The 21,031-nt window shown below is 41.4% G+C and overlaps 2 protein-coding genes and 1 long non-coding RNA gene across 23 annotated transcripts in view; 2 read left to right on the top strand and 1 right to left on the bottom strand.

The window, feature by feature from the left end:
• Window positions 1-59: 59 nt before the first annotated feature.
• Window positions 60-1,672, bottom strand: LOC144464289 (uncharacterized). Its single transcript, XR_013492044.1, has 3 exons — window positions 1,570-1,672; window positions 1,033-1,139; window positions 60-236 (listed from the first exon to the last, which is right to left on the bottom strand). It is a non-coding gene; the product is annotated as an uncharacterized LOC144464289 (long non-coding RNA).
• On the top strand, window positions 1,159-15,602 carry kansl3 (KAT8 regulatory NSL complex subunit 3). Of its 21 annotated transcripts, none has more exons than XR_013492039.1 (23): window positions 1,159-1,337; window positions 1,681-1,735; window positions 2,379-2,653; window positions 2,829-2,999; window positions 3,129-3,219; window positions 4,862-5,047; window positions 5,161-5,289; window positions 5,403-5,519; window positions 5,602-5,700; window positions 6,120-6,191; window positions 6,314-6,388; window positions 6,519-6,676; window positions 6,809-6,872; window positions 7,015-7,203; window positions 8,280-8,436; window positions 8,792-8,869; window positions 9,211-9,390; window positions 10,512-10,599; window positions 10,860-10,946; window positions 11,324-11,430; window positions 12,290-12,488; window positions 13,496-13,611; window positions 14,472-15,602. XR_013492039.1 is itself a non-coding variant. In XM_078170811.1 (23 exons), the coding sequence occupies exons 2-23, from the start codon at window positions 1,709-1,711 to the stop codon at window positions 14,475-14,477; spliced, it is 2,709 nt and encodes a 902-aa protein (XP_078026937.1). In that variant the 5' UTR covers window positions 1,159-1,337; window positions 1,681-1,708; the 3' UTR covers window positions 14,478-15,602. The 21 variants fall into 21 exon arrangements, 17 of the variants coding, with proteins under 17 accessions (XP_078026937.1, XP_078026936.1, XP_078026935.1 ...); XR_013492040.1 differs by having other exon boundaries at window positions 13,493-13,611; XM_078170811.1 differs by having other exon boundaries at window positions 10,819-10,946; window positions 11,327-11,430.
• Window positions 15,603-18,646: 3,044 nt separating this feature from the next.
• The window catches only part of bmp1a (bone morphogenetic protein 1a), a 39,123-nt gene continuing 36,738 nt past the window's right edge, over window positions 18,647-21,031 (top strand). The window contains exon 1 of the mRNA XM_033619346.2: window positions 18,647-18,905. Within this exon, the coding sequence (XP_033475237.1) occupies window positions 18,761-18,905 (145 nt within the window). The 5' untranslated portion in view covers window positions 18,647-18,760. The remainder of the gene's footprint in view (window positions 18,906-21,031) is intronic.

The following is a 21,031-nucleotide window of genomic DNA, read 5'->3' as shown; positions in this document are numbered from 1 at the left end:
CATGATTGACATTACTTTCTCATAAAATCTCATAACTCATCAGTTTTAAAACTCACCATAGTGGCAGTCAGACTTGTCCGGTTTGAATTGTGTTTAGGTAAGAGGATAAAATATATAGTTTTTTAGTGAGGGGCTCTGTCTTTTAAACAGTGTGTCTGCACAGACCTTTGGAATCAAATAAGGGGAGTGAAGGGTGGAGGGGAGGTAGGTTTACTAGGGAGAGTTCATCACCGTTCCTAGGACATTTGTCCAAAAAAAGAAAACAAAAAACATCCACATTAAAAGTCATTTAAAAAAAATAGGTTAGGTTAATTTTAACATTTGACGAAACATAATTCGTCAAAGTCATATTTAAATGTCTCAGTCTTTTGGTGCCATCGGACATTCTGGCAGCTGATCAGAGTGTCACATGATCTAAGTGACTGTAGGCCTACATGTCTGCCCAAATTTCTACTGTCATTCTCAGACTGGGGATAGATTTCAACTAACTACCTTAATAATCAACCATGGCACTAACCACTTCAGTAAAGTAGAAAAGAGCATTATGCATCAAAACAGCAAAGCACTCACGAATTAGGCTATAACTCACAAGCATAACATTCATTATTTTTAGGTTATTAACATTGAGTATTTTTGTAGAGGAAGTAAATGATCCAGACTTTTTTGAACCGACAAAATGAACATGTACAAAACATCAGATGACTAATATTAGCACATGTAAAAATAAAAACAAATAGGTATGACATAAGTACATGTGAAGAGTATAAATAACAGTATTTCAAGACAATTAAAATAAACAAGCAGACAAAAAAGATAAACAGGGATACAAGCATACAGAGGGGGGAAAAGTATATTCAGATTGCATAACTTTTCAAAAGCTTGACACTTTTATTTTGTTTTTTGATAAACTGAATGGTTTGAGATCTTTAAAAGGAAATAACTTACAGAATTTCTGTCTGTGGATACAATATTTAGCATTTAGAAAAATAAAACTGACAAGGTATTCAAGAGCGCTTAATAAATGATCCATACCTGCTGTAGACTCAGTGCACGTATTACGTCACTCACTGACGCGCCACAAAGTGGGTTGCCAGGTTTGTTGAAATGTAGCCCTGACGATCCTCCGTGTCTTTAATGCTCTGAAAAGGGGGGATATGAAGCCCAACATGGCAACAAATCACACAACAAAAGGAAGTGAGGTTCGTAACGTTACGCACTGAATATTTGTGTTTTATAAAACCTCTAGAAATAACAAAGAAATACCTCCTACTTTGGCTCTTTGGCTCAAAAGAAGAGTTTAAGCCGTCTCAACAAAGATGGAGTGATAAGGCAGAAAGGTGAGCAGCAAAACACAGCGATAGCGCCATTTGGGTAGCTTTTAGCTTGCTATGCTAACATTAGCATGCCAGGCCAGCACACTATCCCTACACAGCGATAACATAAACGCTAAACATAAGCTAACAGTCACGTGAAAATATCATATTGAACGGACGTGTTGATGGTTAAAAAGATAAACGCAACCCCCCAAAGGTCAGTGATATTAATTAGATAATTATAACCAGTACGTACATGGCAGTAATGGGTGGTGCTATCCGTGGACAAAACAACTGCATGTTTGAACGTCAGACTATGCTAGGGCTGTAACCATCGATTATTCCCTCGATTTGTCGTTTGCTATAGACGCATCTAGAAAACAGCGAATGGTCCGATGTCCATCACTTTCCCAGAGACCAAGGTAGCGTCTTTAAATGTCTTGTTGTGACCAACAGTGCAAAACCCAAACATATGCAGTTTACTATATTAAAGTTCAACGTGGTATATCAGATCATATTCACAAGAGTCATATCACAAATCCTGCTCTGTAGAAGAGTCTCATAGCAGAGGAGTACTGCTATGGTTTAGTATGGCACTTCTATAAAGTAAAGGGGCTCTCAAAAACATATAAAAGTTTAAACCAAGCTGTGAGATAACACTAGTTACTGCAACTGGTAAACTGATCTTTGTGCAGTAAAATCAGTAAAGTGCCCTTTTATTATATTATTTAATTTAATTTCAGTTCATCATTAATTTGTCACATGGAGTTATACAAAGTGTAACTGCAGTGAAATGTGATCCATAAGCTCTTGTAAGTAGTGTACTGTTATTTAGTCCGTGTTGCGTCTCCTTACACTGTTGGGTGCTGCTTTAATAATTGTCCATGTTTCTGGATGGTTCTGGCAATCCATGGTTTTTGGTTATGGAATGACTGCTCTGTCATAACGTGAATCAGAGGATGTGAAAGTTCCTGATATCCTTTTGTAAACTGATGGAAAATTTGAAAGAAATGTTTTGTTTTCCTGGCCTGTCTCAAATAATGCATTTTGGCTTCTCTCTCCCAGATAGGTTTGAACCCACACAAGTTGTTAAGCCCTTCCCGGGGCCCTTTTGGGCCCAGGAAGAGGATGCATCGTGGTGGGGATAAGGACTTCCAGATATCAGCACGAAAGATGGGCACATCCTTGCTTTTCCAGCTGTCAGCTCATGAAAGAGAGCTGGATTTGGTATTTCTGGACCACAGCTATGCCAAGCCATGGAATGCCCACCCAGACGCCAGCAGCGCCCGGCCCACAAGGACACTGTTTGTTACTCCTCGTCGCCAGCCTGAACCCTTGTCGTGAGTCAAAAAGCTCATAATCTGTAACTGAACTAGATATAAGCTTGCAGTTTGGGATCATTATCAGCTTTTACATCTGTTTCTTTGCTCTAGAAAATTAATTCCATAGTGATCTATTTGACCACAACTACTTTTTCTGCCTTGCAGTAACTTGATATTTTTTCTCTGTCTGCAGAGACTCTGACTCTGTGTTAGACGTGGAGACCGTTACACCAACACCTGTTCCTCTGTATGATAATCAGAAAGCTCTTAGTGTGATGAAGGAATGTGAGCGACATGTTCTGTTTGCTCGCACAGTTGCTGAGAGCCCTCCACCCCCTGATGACTGGGAGGAACACGTAAACAAGTAAACAAACATTTGGAGCGATCCACTTTTCATTTATTATCTACTTAACACTCATGTTGATTGAGAAGTTATGATTAAAAGTGTCTCAATCGCAGTGCATTATTTGACATAATCATTATTGTGTTTCAGGACTGGATGGTCAGTGGCCCAGAACAAACTGTTCAATAAAGTTCTCAAAGCTCTGCAAGCTGAAAGATTAGCTCGGCTGGCCAATGAAAATGTAAGTTGTCCTTACTTGATCTAATTCTGTTTTAAGAGCTTTAAATTTAAGACATTGTGTTCAAGTTCTTTGGCACCAATTGTCAGTGCTGGATTGAAAAACCTATTCTCCCTGAGACTAGCAGTTATTGCACAGTGCACATGCAGTGCCTACCTATATTAGCAACAGTGTATGCTTTCCCCCCTGGTTGATATCATAGGCACTGTAAAACAAAATATATTGTGCATGGATGACTGTTTGGACTGCAGAGTTTATATAGCTTACATCACTGCTTCATTAGATTGTCACTTTAGACCTGGATCATTTTTATTCTTCATACACCCAACGCTCAACAAATCTCAACGGCTATTGCAAAACAGTGTACTCTGTTGGGAGAAAACACATCTTTTTGCCAGTGAAAAAACCTTGCAGACCAGTACAGTTTGTTTTGGACACCAAAAGCACTAGGTTTTAGTGTCCAAAAACAGGGTTTGGTCCAGTACATGTAAGAAGTAATGACATTATAAAATGGTGACTACACCCTACTTTCTTATTTGCCAAAGTATTGTTGTTTGTATTTTTAATACATGTAATTGTTTTTAACTCTTGATTTTTTGATGAGCCTGTAGACTCAGGTCAGATGCTTATTGTAAGTTAAATCAAATGTGGAACTTATTGATAAACCAGCATGTATCCTCATAAAGCACCTGCGTAGTTAGTTTGAGTTTCATGTTTTAAATGAAAACTGAAGTATTTTTAAACCTGGACCCTATTTTCCTATATTTTTGCATCAAAGCTTCTAATGGAGACAACAGTTTTTGAAATTGGTCTAGTATTGAGAAAGAGCGCTGCAGCCACAACGGCAAAAACAGGCTGCAATGTAACCACTCTGTGCAGTGGCGCACTGTCAAAGTATGTCCACAAAGTGCTTGTTTTTGCCACTGACAGGCTCAGATTGTTATTTTAAGTGTCTGACAATATTATGGGAAGAATCCCTTCAGAGGGATAAGATGTCTTTCTTTGCCTTTCACTTGAGCCGGTCTGTTTGTGACTGTGTCTAACCAAGTCCAGTTCAAGGAAAATTCTCATCATTCTAAAATCTTGCAAGGGGTGACTTGTTGCAGGAAGACAATGGTGGAAACGTTAGTGAGAGACAGGAATGCTGGGAAAAGTATGTTTTACTGGAGTACAGAAAATGTAGCTTAGTGTTAGCTTAAAGGTTTTTTTTTTATGCATGGCTGAACATTTAACTGATTTCAGTTCAAACAGGCCGGATCAGTGGAACATAAGGACAAACATTTTATTTTCCTGTAGTGTCTTTTCTCTAAGTTTGTCAGACACTTACAATGACAATCTAACAATCTCTCTCTCAATACTGGACCAATTTAAAAATGTTGTTTCAGTTAGTCACTTTGAAACAAAAACATGGGTTAATTGGGTCCAGGTTGAAAAATACCAAAGTTTCCCTTAAAGTCAAATTGTCATCCCGCAAAGTGATATGACTAAAGCTGTTTGTAAATTGGCATTGTTGGCATAACTGTACATAGTTTAGGGTTTTGTAGATTAAATTAAAGTGTGGCTTAGGCTGTGAACTCTTTTTAATTATTAAATAAACAATTATTGAAATATTGCTGACTGTCTAGTATGATCTTGTTTCCCATAGGCTTCCAACGAGCCAATTTTGCGGAGAATAGCTGTGGACAAGTGTGCCAGGAAGGTGCGGCATGCATTAGCCAGTGTGAACTGGGACACCAAACTGACGCAGTGGTTACACACCACCATGATTGAATCCTTAAGCCTCGCTATGCTTGCTGCATACCTGGATGTGCTGCAGACTCTTAAAAGCAAGGTATGATGTGTGTAATCGAATTAAGAATAAGAGCTTCCAGTCAGATGTTTGCATCAATATCAGCAAGATCGGAACATTGTGATTCATTTCTATTTCTCTGTGTGTCTTGGAAGTTGCCGTTGCTGATCGACAGAATGTTGCTGACAACAACAAAGACTGGCGCTCCAAGTGCAGAGGCCCTGTCACTGCTACTGAAGCGGCCCTGGGACCCAGCTGTTGGAGTTTTGTCTCAAAACAAACCGGTAACCCTTACCATTGTAATAGAAAGCAATTTTATACACTTGTTTTTACTTTGTTCTTCATGATATGTAACAGTACCAGACCAGATTTCTGATGGTTTACTTCTATGTTTCAGAGCAAGCTTCCTGGATCTCCACTCATCCTAATCGCACCATCAAGCCCGACCAATCCTGCCCTCTCTACATCGCGGCGAATGAGATTCTGGCAGTCGCAGCTCTCCTGTTTGGGAAAGGTCTTAAATCTTAACCGAGTTAAATAAATTTGAGTTTTTATTCATCTCAGAATAGTGTCTATAAGAGCTGTTTCTTTGTCAGGTCATCCCAGTGCACACTCACGTGAACAGCGGAGCCAATATTGGCATCACACAGTGCTTGGAACACATGTTGGGCACTGTCAGGGCCAAGGTCATGGAGGTAGGATGTTCTGTTTTTTATTTGCTACTCGTGACTTTAGTTACAGTGTCATGGTGATGTTTGTGAAATCCATGTAGTTGATTTTTTTAATGTGCAAATTCACATTAGCATTCATCGCACGAAAGATTGCAGAGTGCTGTTTGTTTGTGTGTGCATTATATACTGGCAATTCTCATTACATGCACATTAACCACAAACTGACCTACCAGACACGTTATGCTAAAATGTCTGTTAATGAAATTAACTGCCCCAAACAATTATCTTGTCTCTGCGGTTTCTTTTAACACTTCAGTGATCATGATTGTGATGGCAAAATGGGAAAAAAATAGAGCCATGCAGAATACAGCCTCTGTTTTTTTCTATGTTTGACTTTTGTGTCTGCAGGTGTATTGATTATGTGTTATAAATGTAACCACCAGGTTCACAGTCACTTTCCCCACAAACCCATTATCCTGGTTGGCTGGAACGCTGGTGCTCTCATCGCTTGTCACGTAAGACTTTCTGTAACATGTCATTGTCATCTAATGTGAGGCAAAATAGTTTTTATCCAATAAAGAATACAAATGTTTTTCTTTAAAGCATCATTAGTTAATTAAATACTGTTTAATTACAGGTATCCCTAATGGAGTATCTGACCGCTGTGGTGTGTCTTGGCTTCCCCCTGCTAACAGTCAACGGGCCAAGAGGGGTAAGACCCAAGACAATATCTTCCAGTGATAATCATGTCGTTACTTCTTTTATTTTATTGCTTCTATTCAGAAAAAAATTGGCCTCAAGTCAGTAGCTGTAATGAATTTTAATGTGCTACTTGTTTGCAGGATGTGGATGACCCCCTGCTGGACATGAAGACCCCCGTGTTGTTTGTGGTTGGCCAGAATGCTCTGCAGTGTAGCATAGAAGGCATGGAGGAGTTCAGAGAGAAGCTGAGGGCAGACAACAGCATGGTGGTGGTGGGAGGATCAGATGACAACCTCAGGTCATTCACAACCTCTAATCAGCCATTTAAGAAACAAGAAATATCAGAATATAATATATTCCTTCCAGCTGAATAGAGGGATTTTAATATCATTCAGTCGTAATAGTAACGCTAAATGGTTTCCCTCCACAGAATCAATTCAGCGAAGATGAAATCAGAGGGACTGACACAGACTATGGTGGACCGCTGCATTCAGGTTGGTCCCTTTAACTGGAAATACTAAGTTTACACCATTTTCTCTGGAGTTTTTCCTCCTCTGCAGAACCTTTTTTTAAAAGACAAAAATGCCTATGATGTTGACAACAAAAGTTTTTTCCTCTTTCATGATTGATCTGCAGGATGAGATAGCTGACTTCTTGTCAGGTGTCCTCACACGGGCAGAGGGACACGGCCATGGCTCGGGGGAGATGAGGGACATGGACACAGAGAAGAAGAAGAGGCCTCGTCGGGAGCTTCCCTTTGACATGGAGAGAGGACGACCTTCCTCCCCTGCACTTCGAGTTCCCATCTCACCATCAGGTTCAGAGGTCAGTGAACAGAAGCCCAACATTTTGTAATTGGTTAGAAGTGTCACTTATTTTTAGCCCTTAGATGAACCACCAGGGCTGCTTCATGGAATAATAATCAACTACAGTTTCATTATGTTTATAGTAGGGGTGGGGGAAAAAAGCATTTCTTAGATGCATCGTGAGTCGCTCTTTAAAGATTACATCTTGATGTGACTAACCAGAAATTTCAAACCTACTTGTCGACTTTGCTAAGAGCGGCTCACACCCGCCACGGTTGTCATATTTTGTTTTGAGGGAACTTACTTTTATTACATGTAACGTAAGGAGTTGTTAGTATTCGATTAACGTTCACTTCACTTGTTTCTCTGCTATGTGTATGGACGGGCACAGAAAGTGCCTGTTAGTGACAGCAAAACGCAGCGAAGACTCTCACACAGAGCTGAATAAAACTAATGCACATTAATTAGATAAATATCATACATAAAATAATTAGTATGTTTCTTTCAGAGGGGCAGGGGCTCCTGTTAGGGGGGTGGGTGTTTTATAATTGCATTGTAGCCCTCTGAATCGGAATCAAATCATGAGGTGCACAGAGTTCCCCACCCCTAGAGTATAGATTGCTTTGAATCCTCAAAATTGGGTTTGTTTTAGACTAGCTGTCCAGTAGTAAAAAATGTAAGAAAAATGATAGTGTTTTGAAAGTCATTGCATCTTCTACAAAAGAAAGTGACGCTATCTCACGTTTTATTATTTTGGCTGAGCTGAAAAAATGCTGAATAATATTAAATTGTAGTGACAGACAGTCATGAAGGTGGCATATTTTTAATGATGGGTTTTCACCTCCTCCACTCACTAGAATTACAGAACTTGGGAAATAAATATGTCCTATATTCTGTGGATTTATAATAATCATACCATTTGCAGACCGCATTTGCACTCTAATGAGCAGACCTGGTTTGAGCTGGCTGCAGCCATTTTCAGTTCAATTCAAGCATTGCTCCAAATCAATACTGAAAGCAGTAGGTTTACATGTTTGATGACTGACATTAATGAATCATTACACATCAGGTGTTTCTCCCCTTCACTGTCTCCAGGATCTGTCTAGTGTCTGCAGCAGTCCCACTTCAAGTCCCAAACCCAAGACGTCTGGTCTGTCTCCAGCACAGAAGTCCAGTCTGATCACGGCCACGCAGCTCCTCAAGACACACATGCAGCGCTCTGGCACAGTGCTCACTCACAAGCAGGCTCAAGGTTAGCTCACCACCTCGCTTAAATCTGGATGCACTGAAAACACAGTATGCAGTCACGTTCACCAACACGTGCGCAGTGATCCTTGGTACCTGTGCGTACACAGAGCTCTCACTTTCGCCCCACTTGTTTATGTAAACTTGTCACAATGAGTCATTCACCTCAACTCCTGCTGAGCTGAACAGACGGGGTGGCATGTGAGATGTGAAAATGATTGCAAGTAAAGGAATTTAAGACATTATCACGCCACTACTTCTGATAGGGTGAGATAGAACGTGACTGAAATACTCTCCTCTCATCCTCTGTCTCTTCTCTTCCTACAACTTTCTCTTCCGGCTTTCTTTCTAATTCATTCCAGCTCAGTTTGCTGCTTTTATGAAACAAAACATGCTTGTGAGGAAAAATCTTCCTCCTGGCACTCCTCCTTGTATCTTTGGTAAGTATCTATCCCTCTTCCTTTCTCTTTCCTCTGTATCTTTTCACTTCTTTCCTTGTTTCCATTGCCCTAGTTTTATATGAATGTCACACAGTGAAATACTGCACTGGCTCCTCACTTAACTCCCAGTGTCATGCTTTGAACTTTACAATTCTTGAACTCAGAATAGAACATTTTATATTGCTGAACCATTTTCAGAGCAGGTTTATATTACATACAGACAGGATGTTATATCAATATTGGGGAGACAGAGGGATAAAACAGCCCAGGTTTAAGTTCCCCCAGCAGTATAGTCAATATCTCTGTTTTTATGTGTTTGTGTGTTTGTTTGTGTGGTGCAGTGCCAGTGACCAGTGATCAGATGGAAGGCCTGGACAGAGATGAACTGAGGTCCCATGGCAAGAGGAGGCAGACGCCGAGTCCCACGCCAAGCAAAGCTTCCAAGAGAGCCAAGATCAAGGTCACCATTGTTTCCCAGAGCGAGTCAGCAGGGGGCACCATCAGCCCTGCTGCACAGGAAGGTACAAAACCTGGTTTTCTTACCCTGTTACTTACGTGTGACACCATAAGCAGTAGATGATACAGGGCTGAACAATTTTGAAAAAATCTGTAATTGCAGCTATTTTGACTGATATTGCAATTGCTATATGAGTTGCAATATTAGCAGGAATTATGAAGTTTACATAATTATTCTCCTTTTCATTGAAAACATACTAAAATGATTGTGGTGTGATTTTTGCTGGGGTCTGTACCCAAGCAAGATGTTTTCGTAAAGGTATATATTGGGTATAAATCATGGAATTAGTAAAAAATCATTGAAAGTTTTGGAAATGTCGTTGAATTTTGTTGTGTGTAATAAGATTAATTGCTACCATTATCTTCTGTGGATAACCCACGTAATGTCCCAAACACAGCCAACTATTGGTCGTTGAAAGGTCTTGGAAAAAGTTTTGAAAATGTGAGGGAACCCTATACTATGCAGGAATTATCTGCTACTGTTGGTAAACAGCGCTACTGGCAAAAGTGAAAGCCAACCCTAGATTCACACCTCTTGGTGATTTACCTCTGTCTATCTTTTTTTTTTGGCGCTATGTATACAGTTTTCACACCTTTCTCTTGGGTGCATGCTGTGCCCAGGAATTTCCAACACATTGCAAAACAAAAAGAAACTAATAAAATACAGGCAAACGATAAACACAACACCACACACTGTTATATGGTCATAAGTGATTATAGGTGAGGTTGTTGTTTTTTTTTTTTTTTTAAGGAAAATCCTGCATACAGTAATATGTCTTTAAATCTGTAGAATATGATGTGTATGCCAGGACATCGCTGCAGCCTCTTGTTGTTGTTGTCTTGTGTGTTGATAAAATCAGCAGTGGACAGGATGGGGCAACAACCTCTTGAAGCTCACCTTTGTACAGATCTCAGGATAGAATGATGAGAAGAGAAACATGTTTTTGTTTGGTGTACAGTTCTGCTAAAGTGAAAGTAAGACTTTTGAAAACCACCACAGGTACCATACCTTTTAAAGGAATAAATGAACTACCTGGCTTTGTTATTGTTTCGGGCTGTTTCTAAAGAACAACCTTATAAAGTTTGTCTAACCGGTGCATCATGATGTGATTCTTTTTCAATGCAGTGGGTGTCTCTGGGAAGCCCTTAACTGTAACAGTGGGACAGACTGTGGCTGGTGCCAAGGAGCTCTCCGGACTTCTCACAGGCCAGCGGTAAGCTCGTCTACCCTGCTACAAACAGGCACATTCAGTATAGAGCGCTTAAACCCCTAATCATGCCTACACCCATGCCCACACCCCCACCCTTTTGGACAAAAGTGTGTCTGGTGCAGAGGGATTGATGAGTGGTGTAGTCTGGGAGCTGAGTGATGGCCAAACATCACTTGCTGGGGTAGCTCCTGAGTAGATTGGTGGTTATGTGTGTCACTGCAGGTCTGGTAGTCTCTCAGAGGTATCTGGTGCCCTGTCCCCAGGCTCCAGCTCATTCAACAGCGTGCAGCCTTGCATGGTGTCAGGGTCCTCCACACCAGTCCAGGCGCAAGCTCCGGCTACTGCCCAAGGTATCTCTGTCCTGTCCTGCACGCCTGTTTGCACTCGCAGCTGTGCAGCTAATCTCAGCACAGTAACCTCAACACACAGTGCACTTCTAACGATTTGTTAGAGTGAAATTTTGAACACTGGATGAGAACAGTGTGTTAGGACAACATATTTAAGCAAACATCATCATTGATTACCTCTTGCGCCATCGCTGTCTTGTCACTGTCCCGACCTTACCCTTTGGACATGACGTGCATATGGTTTGTGTGTATGTGTGTGTGTGTCCATCTAGTTTAGGCCTGTGGGGAGGATTTGGTGGAAGTGGTTTGTAAAAGGAGTTCATGTGTATTTCAACCACATTTCAGCTCCATTGGTTCACTGTGTTTGTGTTTGTATGCAGCAGCTTCCGCCAGCAGTCTGCTACAAGGCCTAAGTTTCAGTCTTCAGGAGATCGTCACCAAAGCACCTAGCTTGCCCACCACAGCAGCCAACCCAGGCAGCACCCAGGTACCCCTTGGTTACATAGCAAAATATTTTGAATGACCTCAATGGAGGATTTGCTTGTGTAAAGAGTTAGTTGGATTAATCATGAAAAACAACCAGTAGCCTGTCAGTAGTGTGTATGGGTGAACAAAAATCAATGCATGTTGTTATTTTTAGAATATGCATTTATTTTAAAATTCCCATGGCATGTCTGTGCTGCCATTTCCATCCAAGTGCACCTCCTTCCTAAACATTTAAATGGTGCTAGCAGCCTTGCGCCAGGCAGATAGTGACAAGCAGCCAAGAAAAAGACAATGAGGATATTTACTTCCCTCGCTAGAATAACTCAGAAGTGTGGAAATATTTTGGATTTCTGAGATAAGACGGGTCAGCAGACAAATCACATGCAATATGCAGACAGTGCCATTGTGCGATAAAATACTCATGAAATGTGACAAATCTTGCCAGGCACTTACAAAGGAACACATTATCATTAGTGTTAAACGAATACTTCACCCACAAAATGACCATTTGGAAATCAGTAAGTCATGTCGTGTTACCTTGAATTCATGAAGAAAACATTTTTTCTCGCATGCCTCCTTGGAAAACAGCAAACATATTGGTTTATTGATTGATTGGGGACCATGTTAAACGACAGCAACGTCTGTTTACAAACCACTCAACTCACATAACTTAGGCAGAATAGTCCAACTGTCTTTATCCAGTCTTATGCTCAGTACTTCCCTAACAGTTCAGTAAACACAACAGGTTAATATATAAACTGTTACAAAAGTTTACTTGTAGGAGTTCATCCTCTCTGTGTTGTCTTTGTTTATGACGAGACCTTAAACTATTTGTTTTTCCTCTCCTTCTCCACCCTCAGGCAGTCTGTGGCAAGCCCCAGGGTCAGGTCCTGAGCTCCGTCGGCACCAGCAGCAGCACTCTGCTCCGGGCGTTGCCTGTGGTCACCACAGGAGGAGTGGCTAAAACCACCGCCATCCACCAGCTGCTCACTAATGGCGGGCTGGCCAAACTTGCCAGCAGCTTGCCCGGCTTGGCACACATCACCAATCAGACCGCTGGTATGTCTCGAACTGCCAAAACACGTCGGCCACGTTGAATGCTCAGAGTTCATTCATCCTTTGTTTTGGAAACACTAGTTCAGGACGTCTGTAGGCCAGGGAGGATCGCCACAGTAGAGGACTGTGGAGGACAGCTTTGTCGTCGTGTGTGTAGATAGTTTGCCTTGAAGAGCCTGACTGATATAAGATGTGCAGAGTCATGTGCGCAGCAGATATAGAGCATCTGAGGACAGATTAGTGGCGTACAACATGTTTTGTTTTCATGTTAAAGAGCCATATGGGAAATTCAAGGTCAAAATTTGGAGTTCCCAGCTTATGTTTGACACATAATGTTTATGTGGAAATGGATGCAAATGTAAAATAAAAATTAATGTATGAAACCATTTGATGCAGACGAATTGTGAATTATGTGCAAACCAATGTGGGTATGGTTGACCAAATTCAGAACTTCAATCCAGACTGCTTTGTATGTCAGATGTGTTTGTTAGAGCTGTCATTTCATGTTTGTGTTGATTTTGTTTGCTTCTTCATGTGGTAACATTTTGTAAACCCTTCCATTAAGTCACCTGCTTATAATACCCATATGTATGAATGCTGACCTCCGACAGAGACGTGTTGAACAGCAATAGCGTTAGCACACGGCATTACCCGAACTCTGTTCCTGTTGTTACAATAAAGACTGGAATCAAACTCATGTTTTCATTGCTCCTGTTTTTTTTTTCTCCTTCTTTTTCTTTTAGCGTGAGTTCTTTTAGTTGTGTTGTCACCCCCCCGCTCACCTCACCAACTAAAGCTCCAGATTTGCTTTTACCTCTCATTATGTTCATTGTCCAACAACCTGCTACTGTTTTAATTTGCTAACCTGACCTCAAAGCACAAAGGTGATGCCAATGACCTCCATTACAACATGACAGTCAAATGCTTTACTCCATTTTTACTCCTAGTGTATTCTGTGAGTTAGCATGCCTAGCTGTTAGTGCTGAGCAGTTTTGTTTGTGTGTCAGTAGGGCAGAAAGCCCCCACTTCCATAACGGTGACCCTGCGAGGAGCACAGCCGAGTAGAGTGGGATCTCTCAGCCAAGCTGGCGAGGTCGTGACGCCGGCTCGCTCCCTTGAGCCTAAGGTGTGTGTTATGTAAGCATCTTAACGGCTCCTGATAAAGGCTCATTGTACTTGCAGCTCTTTATTTGGTTACTTATTATTTCCAATGTGTTGGCTTTCTGCTTGTTGATTCATGCAACATCTGCCTTTTTTTGCATTCACACTGCCCACATTGTTATCCATGCAACCCAAGGCAATTTATCTTGTTATGAATATCTTCACTACCATGGTAACCACAATGCCATGCAATAATTGTGCCGACCGCAACTATTCTTTTGAGGAAATAACGTATTAAACAATGAATGATTAATAACCTGCCCTAAGTGGTAATCCTTTACCCAATTTATCATTGCATGTTGTGGCTTAATGTGCATCGTAAGTTAGTGAATGCACATAATGAGGTTTATATAAACAAAGACACGCTGATATGGTTCCTTATGGTTTAAAATGATGCTGCCTCGAAGGTTCAGGTGTGGACAGCGGCTTTTACTTAATTTAATCAAGGACTTTGTATAGAACAGCTGCTTTCACAGATGTCCTCTTATTTTCGAGGCACAAGTATTTGGACAGATATTTTTTTAATATTTTGAGGTACAGTCATAATAGGAAGTTACATAAATATCTGCCATGACTGCAGAGTGAGAACGACTTCATCAGCTCAGTATTATCTTAATCCATCTAAATAGGAGGCTGTGTACAACAGGGAACAGCACTTCTGATAATATCCTCACATTATTACTCGAGATACTGTACGCACTCTGAAGCTGTCAGTCAGTTCTACAGCCAAGTGTCTAACACTTTTTTTTTTTTTTGTCCATAAGACTTTAATATAAATAGGCTTATTTTCCTGGAGTTCATTAATTCCACTGTGCCCTTTTACAGCAGTGAAAGGTTTCCATGTGGTGACACACCTGACGTAAGCTGGTGCTGTGCCAGAGGTATCTGGGAGCCGCAGCCTGCTGATGAGACTGTACCCTCCCCTGCAATGATGAACACACCACCCCACAACATGCAGAACACCTGCCTCACGTCCTCCAGAGAGCTCCCCTGTCGAGATGGTTGGAAAAGGCCAGGCAGTCAGTCGCTGTCGGCCGTGGTTGAGCTGGTTGCTTAATCTCTATGCGCAGATGGGTAGCACTCACTCTGCTTGCACTGCAGTGGTGGTCTTCATGCTACAGTCTGTGCTCTCCTCTTATACCTTTAACATTGTGACAGCCAGGTATTAAACACATCACGTTATCCTCAAGGGAGCAAATTATATTGTGAGGATGAACTGCAGCCTACCTGGACTGTGGTAATAACGCTGTACAGCCTACAGAGGGACAGTCTTGGTGCTGACTATACACCTATATCTCAGCTAAAAAAAAAAATAAAGAAAAAAAGATTTTAAAAACTTTTTCTGAATGTATATTAAGTCTTAATCCTTTATCATCATCTCATTTATCATATAGGTCGAGACATGTATAATTAACAGGAATGCGAGCTTGCGTGAGAAGCATTTAGAGGATGTTTCTGAATATCTCCATATTTGTGAAATAACTAAATTTAAATGTTAGACATATTATTTATCACAGTAATTATATTCACATCATCAACAGTATTTCATCATCATAATTGCTTTTTGTGCAGCAGTTTCCTTTCACCATAACAACTTCACCATATTATAGACTTTAAAATATGTTTTAGTAAGAACTAAACTTCACTGCTAATTGAATGCCAGTATTGATCATAACTGTGTGACAGCAGAAGCTACAGTATATTGTCACAAACAATATGGGGTTGACTGTGCACCTGTGCAATGCTCAGTTTGAATAATATGCATATATACTCAGAAAGTTACATGAAAGGTCATGTCCGTTTGTGTTTACAATAAACAGCATCTGTTATATTTGTATCCACTAAACTACTGTATAAGGCAATATTTCCCATCTGCAGTGTGTCATCACTTTGCTGTATATGGACTTTTTGTTTGAAACTGCCACAGTATATAAAAAAATGATTTGCCTGAAGACACTATGACTCTATGTTCCCTGTTTGCTAATCTAAATATTTGGTCCTGTGTGTTCAACACTTGTATTGAGCAAGCTGAAGAAACTCCTCTTATTCAAGATATAATGAAGGCGCTTGCTCTCATGCATGATAGTTACACTGCCGTGTTTACAGCAACAGCATAAATACAGCCCACACAACTCAGCTGACATCCTGTCTTAAATTCCACACATAGGCAGCAGTTTGATAAGATAAAGAGCGGAGCATGTCTCCTCCCTCTTATATAAGCCCAGGCTTTGTGTGTAATAGGCAGGGACAGGATAACTGATGCCAGTCAGACGCAGAACAACAGAGCTGCTGGCTTAGCCTCCCATCATCAGCAGCAGCAGCAGTGGATATTCAAGCAATCCATCTGAGGTCTCTCCATGCAATCCCCACCACAGCTCTGTTGTTTTCTGCAGAAATTAGGTTGATGTGTGAGGAATCCGGTGAGACTGGAGAGAGGGTTTCAGCTTAGTGAGGCAATCTTCACTTAATTAATAACAGTGAGTAATTATTGGCAGGAAATTGGCTATAGTGAGATAAATTGAGAAGAAACTCAGGGAATACCTGCATTTCCTCTCTTGCTGGATCCATTGTTGGTTGATATTCTGTTCTGTTAAAATTATGTACATTTGAATGGAGCCTAAAATTAGGACTATGAGTTTTACCTCTAACACGTGCTGAATATGCACAGTGCAATGTCGATCATGCCGTTAGTAGTGCAAGTTAAAGAAAAGGTTATATGCAGGATTGTGCTTGTGCATTGAACTATAACCAACTGTACATAGAATATATTATAGTCACAGGTATAGAGAGAAGAATACAAAAACATGAATAGTTAATCTATTTATATGCACTATGACTGTACACTGATCAATAACTTTGATTATTTTGTTCCAATACATTGTTCTACTGGGAAAACTTTGGTTCTGGCATTCATGTGGATACCACCTGACATGTTCCACTCACTCAAACACCGTTGCAGACCAATTCCCCCCCCCTCATGGCAACGCTACTCCCCAATGGCCCTCCAGCAGAGAAAAAGAAACATGCCACACTACAAAACCTGTTTAGAAATGGCCTGTGGAGCATGACAAAAAGCTCAAGATGACAACCTGGCTTCTAAATTTCCCAGGTTCCAATCTGCTCAAGGATTCTTGTGATGTGCCGGTACCTCAGATGTACCCCTAATGGGGCCTCCTTGGATCGTACTTGGCTCTGACCTGTGGAGGTTTGAACACAGGATTTCTGGGAATGTCTGGCACCAGTGCGTTGGTCGGCAGATCCGTTTAGTTCAGTGGGTTGTGAGGTGGGTTAATGGCACATGTCACAAATGCTCATTCAGATTGGGATCTGGGGAATTTGGAGGGCAGGTTGACACTTTGAGGTTTTTGTCATATTCCTTGGGCCGTTCCTGAGCGATGTTTGCTGGGGGGCCACTGCCATTGAAGAATACTGTTGCCATGGGGGGGGGGGTACTTGGTCTGCTGCAGTGTTTGAGTGGGTGGAACATATCAGGTGGTATCCACATGAATGCCAGGACCAAAGATTTCCCAGCAGTGCAATGCAATGGGACAAAATAATCAAAGTTATTCACTCAACTGTCAGTGGTTTTAATGTTTTGGCTGATCGGTGTATATCCAAACAGATGTTTATCTAGAGGTTAGGAAAAGTGCCAGAGAAAAATAAACAGTGTTGGAAAGATGGAAACAAAGGAATCAGTAATATAAAAAAATATGATTAATTAATGTCATAATTAAATCCAGCTTGTTTGTGGGTGCAGTTTATTGAATTTTGTCCATATAAATATATATATATAGTATTGATTATATCATATTTTGTACATGGATGATTGTCTATTTTTGTGTGGTATGCTATGGACCTTTCTTTATCATTATTATTATTATTATTATTATTATTATTATTATTATTACTATTATCATTATAAGTAAATGTAGGCTTTAAATCCAGGTGGGCTTTCTGTGGTTATATCATGAACCTAAGTCCTCACTGCCAGAGAAGCTTCTGCTCCAATTAATACATGAATAAACTACATTTTATTTATTTATTTATTTGTTTATTTATTTATTTAGTTCAGACTATCATGAGGTACACCCCTTGTACACGTTTGTTTACCTTTCACTCACCATCATTCCGTGTCCTGTTCCGTAAACAGCCAACAGGTGGCGCTCTCATCACTTCATTTTGCCCTTGGTTCCTTATCTGTGCGGGTGAAGCCTATTGCAGTCAACCTCCGTCTGTCTGTTTGTTTGTTTGTGTGTGTGTGCGCGCGCGTGTGATAGCGCGTGTGGGCGGCTGGAGTCCAGTGCGCACGTGTGAAAAATTGTGCGTGCATAAACAGTGCGCGGTGCTGCTAAGCTGTCTCGTGCGCTCTGGTGTGTTAAAGAGTTAAAAAAAAAAGGGAAACAAGAGGAGGAGGCAGTTAAAGTGTTAATAACTTTAATTAAACTGCATAAATATACAGAAAATAATGACCCTCAAATATGTCACGTGAGTAGGCTACAGCTTCCTCTGAACTTTTATAGACAACATGGGAGCCAAAATAAAACGCCACCAGGACGTTTTTAAACAAGCTCCTGCCCCTGGAAGCTAATGATAGCTTTACTTTGGTCGATTTAATATTGAATTAAGGTCCATAACTATAAACAGAGGACTGTTGAGATAGCAGAGGGGGAACTATCACCACCATATTCATCCTTCACAGAGAGATAATACGTGCTGAAGCAAATTATAGTCCCTCATGTGCTCTTCAAGGACCCCTGATGGACCAACCGGGGAGCAATAAAAACGCACAGGGGCATCACCGAGTAATGGGGGCATTTTCACCGCCCCTGTGGAGCTGCCAGATCATCAAAGTTTCTCAGGCAGCAGAGTCTGCACTCGCCCGAAGCTCCGGCTGGAGGAGAGAAATCACTGCCCCCAGAGCCAAGAAGACACCGGTGAGAGGCTGGATTTAAAACCCGCCCTCCGGAGGGATCTCGTTTCCCCCAAAAACCTCCCATTTTCTCTCTCTCTCTTTCTCTCACTCACTCTTCTGTCTCTCTTTCTCTCTTTCCCTCTGTCCCTCTCTCTTCCTTTACCTTTATCCCTCGCCTTTCGCCGTCTCCCCCACAACAATAATGGATCTCACGGCGAGATGTTTGTGTCTCCTCTCCTGTCTCGGCGTGATATTGGCGATCGATTTGGACGCGATTGATCCAGGCTACTATGTGGAGCCCACTGCCACATCAGACGCGATCGACTATAAGGATCCCTGTAAAGCTGGTGAGATTTTCCCCCTTTCTCCCTCTGTAGTACGGGCTGTGTGATTCACCTTTTTATGTGGAGGTAGAAACATGCCACGAATCTGTTTGTGGAGCTTGCACAGATCGGGCCAGAGAGACGCTTTTCTGAGAGATGACAGCGGTGGATGTAGTTTTCAAAAGGCTTGGGAGAACATTATGTGCATTTGTTTTGTGCTGAGTGACATAGTTTTCTGCAGTTTGAAACATTTTTTGAAGCACACACACTGAGTCGCCTGGGATAACCCAGCTCGGAGAGTGGCTGCAAAGGATTGTGAGAATGAAAATAAAACAGGATGAGTGTCTGAATGCATTTCTCGAGACTCCAAAAGTTTTGGCTTAAGTGCTCGTTGAAAAAGTTACAGCCTGCCGTTTGCGGCAAATGCGCTTTTATTTTTTAAAATGTGATCCTGTAGTTCCTGCAGGCGGTCTGCTGTGTATTATTAAAAAGCCCGAGCTGTTGGGCAAACGAGGGATTCCTACACTTTGATTTTTAGGACGTCTGCTCCCTTTCTGCTTGGTTTTTGTCACTGCACAAATAGTGTGTCTGTGTTTTTTCCACCGGCTGTTCACACGGCCACTAAAACAAAGTGGAGGAGGGGAAAGAGGAGAGTACAGTGGAGCTCAGGAATTATGCACACATAATTCTGTTGGCTGTTGTCTCATGGCCCAAGGTATAAATATGTCTGCTTCTTTTCTGCTGCGCGGGGAGACCTGCACATTTCTTACCGTCATTTGGCAAAAGCATATCACACTTGTCACTGTAATCTTTGTGTGTGTTTTTTGTGTGTGTATGTATGTGTGTGTGTGTACTGTGAACTCACTGTCTTGCCAAATCCCTTTGGGGGAGTTTGAACAGATTGTGTTTTCCATCTGGTGAAAGTATTCAGGTTACAGATACAGAGAGTTGGCTTCACTCGGCGTGACCTCTAAAGTCCTGGAAGTGCTTACTGATTTGGCATTTGACAATTTCTGATGTGGCAGTCAAGTGTATAAAACACAATTCAATCAGGTATCTGTTTTCCTTATCTTTCCCCCGAGGAGGAGATTAAGTGTCGACGGAGATTTAAAGATTGTGCTTTAGAGAGTGCTGTGGCTTGACATTAACACGGCAAAGGTTAGGCAACAGATGAACCAATGTACAAGTCAGCGAAGATGTCGCTTCCTGTTGTTGCTTCATTGTTTGATTTGAGTCATAGCAGATTGTTATGCATCACTAATATGGATTAACGGACATTGACACAGTGTTCGGATGAGTCCTTTGGACCGAAGGGTAAACGAACCAAGGGTCAAAGATACTGTGTTTATATTTCACAAGTTTTTTCCTCTTTGTTTCCCAGAAATCGTTGATATTTACCAGAAATGTCTTATCGGGGACATTTCCACTTGATAATCCCCCAGTCAGCGATGGCGTTTGTCTTATTTGTGAGGATGTTATCATTATTAGTAATCAGTTGTCATTCGGATGGAGTGCCATTTTGTTTATGGTTTCCTCTGGGCACGTCTGCAGACAGGTGGTTGGGAGACGGTCACAAGTACAAACTCCCACTCTCTTTAACCCTCCTAGTCTTCAGCTCGTCCAACACCCACCTGCTTTTCTCCTTCCTACTAAGCAGCAAAATGTCCAGGATGTCTCAGCTCTCCTTTTTACTCCTCACTCAGTTGATACACAGATTTTTCACAATAGTCAACTCCATACTAGTAGGTGATGATTCCTGGATTATTGATTTTCCTCTCTTTTTCCCTCATTTTTCAAGCGCATCACTGCGCTGAGTCTATCTGATCGCTTTCTGTGGCCTCAGGGTCAGCGTTTTTATGTCACGCTGCTTCCGCCCAGGAAAATGCTTACGGCTGTGTGAAGTTTCTGATGCTAAGCGAGGAGTGCATTTCTTTCGTGTCCTCTGTAGGGTTGTCCTTGGTTAACACTGTTCTTCAATGTCAGGACTGATTGGTGGGGTACATGTGTGAAATTGTTCTCCTGTCGTCATCTTGAAAGTGAAGGTAGTCATAATGATTCCCATTCAAAATGACACATTGATGCATAGGTGCAAGGGGCTCGTTCCCCTCAATATTTACAACATGTGCATTTGTCCCCCAAAATAAAAGCAC

This window comes from Epinephelus lanceolatus, chromosome 9 (genome assembly GCF_041903045.1).
Source record: "Epinephelus lanceolatus isolate andai-2023 chromosome 9, ASM4190304v1, whole genome shotgun sequence".
NCBI lineage: Eukaryota > Metazoa > Chordata > Actinopteri > Perciformes > Serranidae > Epinephelus > Epinephelus lanceolatus.
Note: the sequence above shows the minus strand (reverse complement) of the source record. Positions and strands in the feature narration are given on the sequence as shown.

Coding starts and splice junctions, on each gene's coding strand:
- kansl3 (XM_078170808.1), top strand. CDS start 1,709: ATGTCCATCACTTTCCCAGAGACCAAG. Junction 1,736..2,378: donor TCACTTTCCCAGAGACCAAG/GTAGCGTCTTTA, acceptor TCTCTCTCCCAG/ATAGGTTTGAACCCACACAA. Junction 7,204..8,279: donor TCTCACCATCAGGTTCAGAG/GTCAGTGAACAG, acceptor CACTGTCTCCAG/GATCTGTCTAGTGTCTGCAG.